At 37.2% G+C, this 12022-nt stretch overlaps 1 protein-coding gene across 1 annotated transcript; it reads right to left on the minus strand.

Moving 5' to 3' along the window:
* Positions 10149 to 11655, minus strand: LOC110265207 (protein FAR-RED IMPAIRED RESPONSE 1-like). Its single transcript, XM_021108073.1, has 3 exons — positions 11204 to 11655; positions 11007 to 11098; positions 10149 to 10522 (listed from the first exon to the last, which is right to left on the minus strand). The coding sequence occupies exons 1-3, from the start codon at positions 11653 to 11655 to the stop codon at positions 10149 to 10151; spliced, it is 918 nt and encodes a 305-aa protein (XP_020963732.1).

Below are 12022 nucleotides of genomic sequence, written 5' to 3' on the forward strand. Positions count from 1 at the left end.
AAAATTAGTCATTAAAGATTTGGACTGCATGGACTCATTTTGTGTTTGGCAGGAAATAGTTTCAAAATTCCAGAAACACCAGCAGAGCACCGACTTATTAACAGCTTCACAGGAAAGACACAAGTAGATTTGAAAAGGGATGTAATCACATGCTCGATGCAGTCCGATGCCGATAGAATCAACTTTCGGAGACAGTTCATCATGTTGATAGCGAAGTGTTTGTTCTTTCCCTTGCCAAAGGCCACAGTTTCAGACATACATATACGGGCTGCCATTGATGTATCGAACCCAAGAAAGATATATTGGGCGAGGTACATTTATGATTTTCTAATTGAGGGAGTTCTGAGGTTTCAGGATGTAGGGAAGAAGACAGTGGATGGATGTATATTCGCATTACTGGTGAGTCGTATATCCCTAACTTTTGATTTATTGTTTGTTATTTTATAGTATACCTTGTTTATAGCAATTACTATAACTTTCAGATTATATATCTCCATGCTAACAAGAATAGAGATTTAGGAAGATATAATGGGAGAGAACCGTGAATCAGAGACTGGTCGCTTGCTGATCTGAAGAAGATGGATGGAGAGGAAAGCACATCTCACTCGGTGAGACATATGATAGATATATAATCTTTTAATAGTGATAAGTGTGAAAGATATGTTAATCAGATCACTTCTTTTAAGCTCTAACGAAAATAAAACTTATACTTTGTCCACTGTAAGGGTTCTAAATTTAATTAAAAAGATGTCTGGGATACCGAAAAAGTACAACCGTGTATCAAAGAGAGGATGCATTAGGAAAAAAAGAAAGTCTAATAGAAGACTCGTAAAGAAGCTCCCACAGTAGATGAAAATGAGACCGACATACTGGCTGGTCATGCATCACCGGCTAAATTTGATGAACATCCTTCCAAAAAAAGGAATTCAATGATTTTTCACTTTTGTTATAAAATTTTATTGCTCTAACCTGCGTCTTTTTAATAGTATTATAGTATAAATATTTTTAAAATTTTGCGTCTTTTTAATCGTATATAAAGTTTTACCATGTATAGAGTAATTAATTATTTATCTCATTTTAGAAGTGTGGTATTGATACTGTAACTTGTAGATATATCTTTAAAAAACTGTTGGAGCTACTTATCTTGAGCATGGCAATAGACCTTACACATGCAAATACATCTTTTTGTGTTTTAGCATTCATTTCATAACATAATAACTTTGAAAACTATGTGTCCTCTCCCTTATGTACATAGCTAAATACCCTTTACTAAGCTGCTTTGGTTTTAATGTGCAACATGGATGATAGTTTGATGAGCGTTATTCCAATTAAATAAAGATCTAAGTAATGCCAATACTAGTTGCTTTAAATAGTATTTCGAATAGCTAATTTTTGTCTTATTAGTTTGGATGTTATGTATGTCTGACACCTGATGTTATCCCTGTGGCCTTATGGATGTTAACTGATTGAAATTACGGATGTTAATGTCCATTCTGTACTATACTCGGCACGAAGCAGCCTTGGGTAAAATTTCGAATTAAACTCATTTATATATTTGGGTGTACTAGATTTACTTGATCGGATTATATTTGTGCTAGGTGACCTTTTTTATTATCACTTATAGTTGATCATCCTCCAATTTATTTAAACAGAAATTGTAGCCAAGATTCACAAGACGGATGCATTGGGGGGATAAAGTGTGTACGAACAAGACATGTATGGAAACGCCCACAGGGGAGGAGACATTGGCCGACATGCTAATGGTAAATGTAACAGATGATAATGTTGATGAAGGGCCTTCCGAGAAAAGGCAAGTTACTGAATTTTCAGTTATAGTATGAAATTTTAAAGCTCTAACCTGCCTCATTTTAATAGTATACTAGTATAATTTTTTTTATTTGGGCATCTGCGTTGACATAATTAATCATTAGATTTGTTTGTATATGAAATTTTACCATCTATAAAGTAATTTTAATATACGTTACTTACGTATGATATTGTGCTTAATTGATAAGGATGGCAACAATAGGGGTTGTAACTTGTAGATTTATCTAGAATAGGAGTTCGAATAGCTAATATTTATCATTTAAATTAGGATGTTATGCATGCCTCACACCCGATGTTATCTGTGTGGCATTCTAGTTGCTAATTGGTTGGCACTGCGGATGTTACTATCCATTCTTTACTTTATTCTGCACGAAGAAGTTTTGGGTAAACTTTCGAATTAACATCATTTACACATTTAAGCGTACTAGATTTACTTGATTAGATCAGATTTGTATCAGGTATCTTTTGTTATTATCACCTATAGCTGCTCAACTTCTAATTTATTTAAACAGAAACTACAGTCAAGAGTCCCAAAACAGGTCTATTAGGGGGAATACTGTGAGTATGAGGAAGACATGTGCTGAAATACCCACAGGGGATGAGACAATGCCTGACACACCTGTTGAAAATGAAACAAATGATAATGTTGATGAAGGATCTTCAAAGAAAAGACAAGTTAGATGAATTTAACAATAATACGAATTATTGATAATTATAGTAGGTGCATGACTTTTTATCTCTGACTCTTTCCTGTTTTTGAGGTGGAATGTTTAATCAATAATAGATGTTATCCATATAATCTTATGCTGGTCACACAACTTTCTTATTTTAGTTTGCACTCAGTTAAGAGCACCTAATTGTTAATGAATGTGCAGGGAATCCGGAGAACTTGTAATGATAGTGTATGTTGCGCCAGAGGACCCAGCTCAAGCTGACTTTTCAATCCCGTCATTCTCGCTTGGCATCAGTCAGATGCACATACCGGACTCAACGCCAGGATCTCCGGTAACAAATGAACGAAATGCGACTTCGGAACCTGAAGAACCAGAAAACATAAGAAAAGCAAAAGATGTGGTGGAGACACTAATGCCATCTGGGGGTGCTGCAAGGCCTACAGGTGATGACATGATCATGATATACAAGTGGGTGATAGATCGTAGGGGTGCATAGAATACCACGCTTGCGTGAATTCGCAATGGTGATGATGTTTAGCTGCAGCGAGCGGACCTTCAATCACTAGGTTGGCGTAGAAGAGTAAGCGATACGGTAAGAGCAAACAAAAAAACTGTAATCAATTGCTGAGTATATGTTCTGCATTAAAGTGCTATGAAATACAATGCGTTTATTCTATTCAGGTGGTTGATTATTGTGTGCCATGTTCAATGCTTCGAGCAACGCAAGGTTTTGCACGAATTTTTACTGTATTTCGCCGAGACTAATGGTTAGTGCAATCTGTCCTTACCCACTTAATATTAATTAATACCCATAGTTGCCTCGGTGAAGGATACTCTAAATTATTTCGTTAGGTGTTTAACTAATGCAAAATGGGTTTGCAGGCCCTAATATTGACTGATGATAATATTGAACGATGTGTCGGGACGGACACTGGTTTTGTCCCTGTTCTTAGCAGCTTCATGGGCTGCGGGCAGCACTGGTTCGATGCGGGGAATGCGAAACAAGTTAAATATGTAAGTAATTCACGTACTTACTTATCCACACACAAAATCTATTTTTCATTACAAGAATGCGAAAAAAACTATATGCTAACATGCTTTACTCAACAATGAAGTGGTTTGTTCCAGTGTGTCGAGATGATCACTGGTGGCTATATGTACTCCACCGGCAGACTGATAACCTATGGGTGTTAGACTCCATGCACAATGGCCCACACTCCGAGTGCCGAGAGAAAATAGCTAAATATTTACTAAGTGAGAATAGATTTGATGATGCATATTTTTTCGGGTGTTAGGTGTTGCCTTGCATGTATTTTTTTTTATATTTTTCTCTCTAATATTTTCTATCTGGCTTGTCGAAGGGCTTTCTTCTCCAAGAGTTGGCAGCAACTGTAGACCCAAATGTAATATTTACAACTGAGAGCTATGAGTGTTGCTATGAAACAAGGATCCAAAAATAGCCAAATGGGTAAGTCTAGAGATGAAAACAAAGAATGGTTAAAAAAATCAACCCACACAAAAATTTTAATATATTGGCACGACTATTTGTTATTTGTGTTGTATAGGTGGGACTGTGGTGTATATGTCATTAAATGGATGGAAATGTGGGATCTAAAGAGCTTGGCAGAGGATGAATTGAACATGCCTATTTGGACGACGGTTAGTGAAATCCAAAACATATGCTGATGTTTATTTGCGTTTTTAATAATTGATAAATAACTCTTTTTGGATGAATTCTACTTATGATGGCTGGATTTATATTTGCTTCTTTAAAGTATTTTATACCAAATACAAATACATCTGTTTATCACCACAGGCCCAGCTGCAACAAATTCGGAAAGAAATTGTAACTGACATACTAATTTGCAAAGACAACATTGCTAGGAGTGAGGTTGAGGGTGTACTCAATGTACCATGTCGTCATGTGGAGGATAGGGGAAAGAAGAAAAATATTGAAGACCGTTGGACAAATCCAAGGACAAGATCATTGGTTCGAAGGGCAGAACGGGCTAAGAAAACTAAACGGAACTATAAGACATAAATTGAGATTAGAGTTGGTCTGTGTGTGTTTTCTGTTAATTTGATTTCAGAATTTAATGGATGTTATCATGGAATATAGATGGATGTTATCGGATTTAAACCAAAAGCGGGTGCATCTTTTTTAAAAGGTTACCTATACTGGACAACAGGGTAAATATATCTACAAATAATTAATTAGGACTAGAGTTGCTGTGTGTATTTACGGTTAATATGGTTGCAGGATTTACTGAATTTTATCATGAAATACTTGCGAATATTTTTTGGATTTGGACTGGAAAAAAAAACACAAGAATTCAATATCACAGTAAATAATTATGTATGAAAATAATTATTTTTAAATTCTTAGTTTATTTTTTTATATGTGTTTGACTTATTTTTGCTCAGATCGAGAACACGTTGATTGAAGTTTGAACTTTCTTTCGAATTCTACTTAAAATCTTTTAATTAAACTTTAAAATTATCCATACTTAACAGCCAGCTAAAAATATCTATGCCCAAGCAATAAACGCTCGATCGTGGTTGTTATTCTAATAAATTAGAGGATATTATTGTGTGCGGATACTTTTAAATAATAAAATAAACACCTTATTGTGTACGGATACTTTTAAAATTCAATTTTAAACTTCATGTAATGCACCAAATTATTATAATGATCAAATTATCAACTGAATATTTATTATTTTAAATATTAGTAACAAATAATAACGGTAAAAAAGAGTAAAAGAATAAAAAAATTGTATATTAGTTGGCCAAGTCTGTTATTATATTTTGTTTAATAATGGTATATGAAGTTGTAGCAAGGTAAAATAAAGTTGAGTATATTAAAATATATAAAATAAACCCAATAAACCACCAAATCATGATAACGTAAAATAACATTAAAGCATGGGAAAAGTACAAAGTAGTTGCTAAACTCTAATGCTTATGATATGTTGTGGTGTTAAATTTCGAATCCTTCAAAAATGCTTCTTGTGAAAAAAATTTAAAAACAAAACAAAAGAGGAAACAATAAATAAATGGACATGACATTAATGCTATGAAAAGTACACTAGGTACACATACACAATTGTTCGGCGTTATGGAATGAATTTAATAGTGATATGAAGGAACCAGAGTACGTAGCCAAATTGTCTATCATTTCTGAACAAGCCCATTGCGTATCTTTGTAGGAAGATGCCATATTGGTAGGAGATGGTTGTGCATTACCATTAGATCCCTTAACACACAAATCATATTGAAAAATAACATCATAACTTATCATCCATTCAACACACTTAAAATAAACAAATGACGTAAAAAAGGGTAGATCTCATATTTACCTTGTTGTGATTGTGAGTGTTCTTGTGTTTGTGTGCCCTCTTTTTAATAAATTTTTCTAGATTTGCCCCAAGTCTGGTGGACGTTGGACGACCTCGCGTAGGAACACGACGTGGGCCCTGTAGCTCATCCATGCTAACGGGACATTCATCACGCGTATGTGAGTTAATCGCACTTGGTACATGTGCAACTTGATGCTCGGATTCCTTGTGTTCTTTCAGCTTATGCCGAGCACTGTGCATGGCATCACGCAATATAGCAGCAACCTCTGGAGTAGCCACGAAATCCTGATCAACGTTGTAAAAATCAGAACACAATTCCCTAAAAATGGTCATGCTTTCATTAGAACTAGGGATGGCAAACGGGCCTAAACCCGCAGGGGCCAGCCCGCGTAACCCGCCAAAAAAGGCGGGCCGGGCTGGAAATTTAGAACCGCCGAAAGACAAAAGCCCGCCTAACCCACACCACTCAAACCGTGGGCTTTGGCGGGGCGGGGCAGACTTCCCCGGCGGGCTGAGACTTTTTTTTTTGTTAAAAGGCTTATTTTTCAGCCCAGATCCAGAACCAATGAACCCACTCACCCCCGACTCGACCCGACCCGACCCGAATCCCCAGCGAAACCCTAATGAATCCCTAATTCCAATTTCCAGATTTGCAGCTTCCTCGTCTCCTCGACCTCAATCCTCAGTTCCTCACCGTCACTCTCAGTCTCTCACTCGTCACTCCCTCGGTCGGCAGACTTCCCCGGCGGGCTGAGACTTTTTTTTTGGTTAAAAGGCTGATTTTTCAGCCCAGATCCAGAACCAATGAACCCACTCACCCCCGACTCGACCCGACCCGACCCGAATCCCCAGCGAAACCCTAATGAATCCCTAATTCCAATTTCCAGATTTGCAGCTTCCTCGTCTCCTCGACCTCAATCCTCAGTTCCTCACCGTCACTCTCAGTCTCTCACTCGTCACTCCCTCGGTCCTCAACAGTCAACACAGAAGACAGAGCTTCAGCCTTCAGCCTTCAGCTTCTCCAGTCTCCAGCGTTCAGCGTTCAGCTTCGTCCCCAAGGTCTTCAATCCTCACCGTCACTCTCAGTCTCTCACACGGTCACACCTCACACCCGCCGTCTCGCACTTCCATCGACCTCAGCCGTCAAGATCGCACTTCCGTCGACCTCAGCCGTCAAGCTCACACTTCAGAGTTCCGTCCTCACCCCTGACGCTTGCTGAGTCGCAGTCACTGAGCCACCGTCGATCTTCGGTCCTCGTGGCCTCGTGGGTTCTAGCCACCGCTGCTGCTCCGTCTAGCCGTCGTCACTGCTGGTCTCGGTCCTGGGCTCCTGGGTCTTGTCCTCTCGCTGCTGGTCTCGCTCTCTGGGACTCTGGGTCTCTTTGTTTATCTTCGTTGCTACGACACGGCTGCTCCTTGCCTCCTCTGTCCTGGTCCTCGCCTCCTCTGGTTAGTTTTCTGGCTTAGGGTTTGAGATTCATCAATTTAGGTTTGTTTGTTGTGTTTTGTGCTGTTTGGTATAGGTAAATTAGGGTTTATGGTTGATTATGGTTGATATTTGGTTGAGTTTTGATTATGGTTGATATTTGGTTAAATCTGATTATGGTTGAATTTTGATTATGGTTGAGTTTTGATTATGGTTGATAATGGTTGATATTTGGTTAAATCTGATGCAGATTCAGAAATTGTTTCCTGTTTTTTGTGTTGTTTGATAATGGTTGAGTTTTGATTATGGTTGATAATGGTTGATATTTGGTTGAATACTTGAATCTGATGCGGATTCAGAAATTGTTTGCTACTTTTTGTGTGGTTTGCTAATGGTTGAATTTTGATTAAATCAAATGAGTTGATACTTGTTTTATTTCAGATTCATATAAACAATTTACACTTGCTTTTATTTCAGAAAATATGAATTCTGAAACTGTGAGTAACCTTGTTACTACTGGAGTTGGTTCTGAGGCTACTCCGATCGAGGTTGATGAACCTAGTTTGAAAAGGCTGAGACCAGCAACATCCGATGTTTGGAATTTTTTCAAAAAGCTCGGTCCAGATAAGGATGGAGTAGAATGTGCTGAGTGTAAAGGATGCAAGAAGGTGTTTAAAGCTGGAGGTAAGCGATATGGCACTTCTACTATAAAACGACATCTTGATAGTTGTACTCAAATTAAGCATGAAAATATTGGTCAGACTATAGCAGAATTGCAACTTAGAATGTGTTCACTTAAGATTGATTAAGGAGTGGCTAGAGATATGTTTGCTTCTTATGTAGTTGCTGGGGATAAGCCTTTTAATATGGTTGATGATAGGAGATTTAAAAATTGGGTGAAATATATTAATCCAACTTTGAAACTTCCTTCTAGGAATACGGTTAAGGCTGACATAGTGAAAGTTCACAAGAGAGAAGCTGCGAAACTTAAAAAAAAATTTAGTTTCTATTCCAAATAGAATTTGCTTAACATCTGATCTTTGGACTTCCAGTACCAATGAGGGGTTTATATGTTTGACTGCACATTTTGTTGATGAGAACTGGAAATTACAGAGTAAAATTCTCAATTTTTGTCATATGTCTCCTCTTCACACAGGATTTGAGTTGTCTTCTAAAATCTTTACGCTTTTGACTGAGTGGAAAATTGATAAAAAGATTTTTTCCATTACTTTGGATAATGCTTCTTCTAATTATACTTGTGTTGAACACTTGAAAAGTACTTTGGATGTGCATAGTTCATTGTTGTGTGGTGGTGAATTCTTTCATGTTCGTTGCTCTGCTCATATTTTAAATCTTATTGTCCAAGATGGAATGAAAATATGTGGTGATGCAGTGCATAAGATTAGAGATTCTATTAAGTATCTGAGAAAATCTGAAAGTCGAATGGTTAAGTTTAAAGAATGTTTTGAAGATATTGAGGGACTTGAGTATACGACTGCATTATGTTTAGATGTTCCTACTAGGTGGAATTCACTTTATGCAATGCTTGCAAGTGCTATTCCTTATAAGAAAGCTTTTGAAATGTATAAAGTAAAAGAAGCTGGATTTAGGGAGTATTGTCCTTCATCAGATGAGTGGAGAAGAACTGAAAAGATATGTGATTTCTTGTTACCATTTTACGAAACTACCAAGTTGATGTCTGGAACTTCTTACCCAACATCCAACTTGTATTTTTTACAAGTTTGGCAAATCCAGCTTATTTTAATGAATAATTTGAAGAATGATGAAGTGCTTATAAGGAACATGGGAGAAAAAATGATGATTAAGTTCAAAAAATATTGGGAGGAATACAGTGTTGTTCTTGTATTTGGGGCAGTTCTTGATCCTAGATTTAAACTCAACACTTTGGTTCATTGCTATAATGAGATTAATCCTATTAGTGCTAAAGACAAAGTGGAGCATGTGAAGAGTAAGTTATACAAGCTCTTTGAGGTTTATGACCACAATTCTGCAATTGGAACTCAGCTTATTAAAATTGTTGGTGTAAGTATTTTTATCTACTTGGTTATATGTATTTTTTATTTTTCATACTTTTTGATTCATATATTGTTTGCAATGCAAAGAATTTGATGTCCCGTAATCAAGAAGCTAAAGTGAAAAGTGGAAAGAACCAACTTGATATTTATTTGAGTGAGGCAACATTATTTTGCAATGATGCAATCATTGATGTTTTGCAATGGTGGAAAGACAACCATCATCATTTTCCAACACTATCACTAATGGCACGAGATTTGTTGAGCATTTCTATTACTACCGTGGCTTCAGAATCTGCATTTAGCATGGGTTCTCATGTTTTGAATAAATATAGAAGTCGTTTGTTGCCAGATAATGTTGAAGTGGTGATTTGCACCAGAAATTGGATACGTGGATATGATGATTTTGGTATAATTATATTTATGACATACAACATACTTGAGTGATTTTGAACATTATTATGTACTATTTTTCTAATATATTTATTTACTTTTTTCTAGAGGAAGATAAAGATGAGGAAGATATTGCAAAAGGAGAAGGCTATTCTTCATGAGTTGGTTCCAATGATGTTATTGACTTACATAAAGATGAAGATGAAAATTAAGTGTTTCGAATTATGTTTAATTTGCTTTGAAGACTATTTATCATTATGTTTTTGGATTTTGGATTATATTTATTTTGTCTATGGGACTATTTATAACTATGTTTTTGTATTTTGGATTATGTTTATTTATTTTGGAGACTATTTATATTTAATATTTGCATTTATATTGATTTAAATAGAAGATATGTCCTTATAAATATAAAAAAAATTAGGCAGGCGGGCCATTAAGCGGGGCGGGCTAGGATTTTGGGACCGCCTGAATAGGCGGGGCGGGCTTCCCCGTCTGACACCCCTATTTCTGTGTTACAATCGGCTTTTTTTATAAATTGATCCTGAACGTCTCGAAATATGGAGTTTGTATATTTTTTCTGAAACTGCTTCTCTATTGGTGAGCTGGAAACACAAGGGATAATCCCCCTTAAATCAGCAGCATCACACTCAAGCTCCTTTTGCTCATTGTCTATAATACAGTGTTGGTATTGGCGAACAAATTGCAACAAAAAGCTCTTACTGTTTAAGTACTTATCGAAAACTGAATGCATGCTCTCACTACGCTGTGTGCTCCTCATGCCAACCCAGAATTTGTCCTTGAAAAATACTAGCACCCACATGTGTCAGTCATCAAACATATCTACCAATGAATAGGAAAAACAAAAAATGCAAAAAAAAAATAGTGTAAGTTAACCCATAAGTGCAACATCCATATTGACTATAAAATAACATCTATAAAGAAGCCATACAGAGGCAGTAATGAACCGAAATATTATACTACTATTTATCCACCTAGAATTGTGGAGGTCATACTCTTCAATAAAATCGTGCCAATCTCTCTCAAATGAGTCCTTAGATTTGGATTCAAACACAATCCTCTTCATGCATGTGTTGAGCTGATCGAAACAACGGTAACCTACCAGCTTGTTTGGTATCTTATTTAGGATATGCCATATGTACCATCTATGGCGTGTGTGTGGTAATGTGGTCTCTAATGCAAAACGCATCTGCAGGGATTGATCTGTTATAACACATATGGGGGACTTACCTATGCACTTCAACCAAGTACGAAAAAAGTCATTGGAATGTACGAGTATCCTCATTCCGCAATAATGCACACCCAAGAAGCGTAGACATCCCATGGTGGTTGACACCTACGAAAGACTCAAACGGCATGTCGTACCTAAACAATGGAAATATAAAAACATGTAATGTAGGTAGAAACTCTAAATGCCTTAGCTCTAAAAAAATCTAATTAAGTCGAACAAAAAAAATAATAATTTCGTACCTATTAGTCTTGTAAGTAGTGTCAAACGTCACGACATCACCAAAATATTCCCATGCAGCTCTACACCGAGCATCGGCCCAAAACACATTTCTAAGGTTATGGTTTTCATCCACATCTATTTCAAAGAAAAAGTTTGGATTGAGCTCCTTCATTCGTGAGAAGTGCTTAAGTAACTCTTTTGGATCCGTCTTATCCCCGGAAATGCGTAAGTGACGACTAATATAATTTCTAACATCCTTCTCCGTAAAGGTGAGGTTGGCAGGGCCACCGGCGGCATTGGCTAGTGCCTGGTACATCTTACTCGGTCTAATGCCAGCTTGGTCGTTTTGCTGTATCAGGTCCTTCACATGCATACTTAGCTGACGGTTTGCTGAGAACATTCCAGATAGCTTCGGATTAAGCGGGTGTGAGTGGGACACCTCTACTCGAGAAATCCTCCACTGCCCTGTCATCTTATCTGATGCCAAATAGCAATGGGCTTTGCAGTTTGTTGAGGCCACCGTTTTCCTTCTCTTGGGTGCCTTTACACGGGATGTGCTGTTACAATGCAAAGCCTGATTAACAACCACCCTCTAATCGTTTCTAGTCTCCCAGCTGGTGGTTCTTATTTTGACGACAAATCCAGTCCTAGCCGCATATCGGTAATAATATGCACGCGCATCTTCTAATGTGCCGAAGCACATTCTCTCCTCGGGATCTAGCTCTTCGTCACCAATGGCTTGGTTTATGACCTAAAAAAAATGAAACTCTACCTAATAGTTAACTATACAAAAGTGGCTAATTTCACTATCGAGTATAACAAATAGAACACACTACTGT

Source organism: Arachis ipaensis, chromosome B08 (genome assembly GCF_000816755.2).
Source record: "Arachis ipaensis cultivar K30076 chromosome B08, Araip1.1, whole genome shotgun sequence".
Classification (NCBI taxonomy): Eukaryota; Viridiplantae; Streptophyta; class Magnoliopsida; order Fabales; family Fabaceae; genus Arachis; species Arachis ipaensis.

Bases quoted from the DNA above. Each gene is read 5' to 3' on its own strand.
- LOC110265207 (XM_021108073.1), bottom strand. From the start codon at position 11,655: ATGACAGGGCAGTGGAGGATTTCTCGAGTAGAGGTGTCCCACTCACAC. The intron at 11,099-11,203 runs GTACGAAATTAT...TCCATTGTTTAG, and splicing joins ACTACTTACAAGACTAATAG to GTACGACATGCCGTTTGAGT. The intron at 10,523-11,006 runs GTACATTCCAAT...TGTGGGTGCTAG, and splicing joins ATTGCGGAATGAGGATACTC to TATTTTTCAAGGACAAATTC.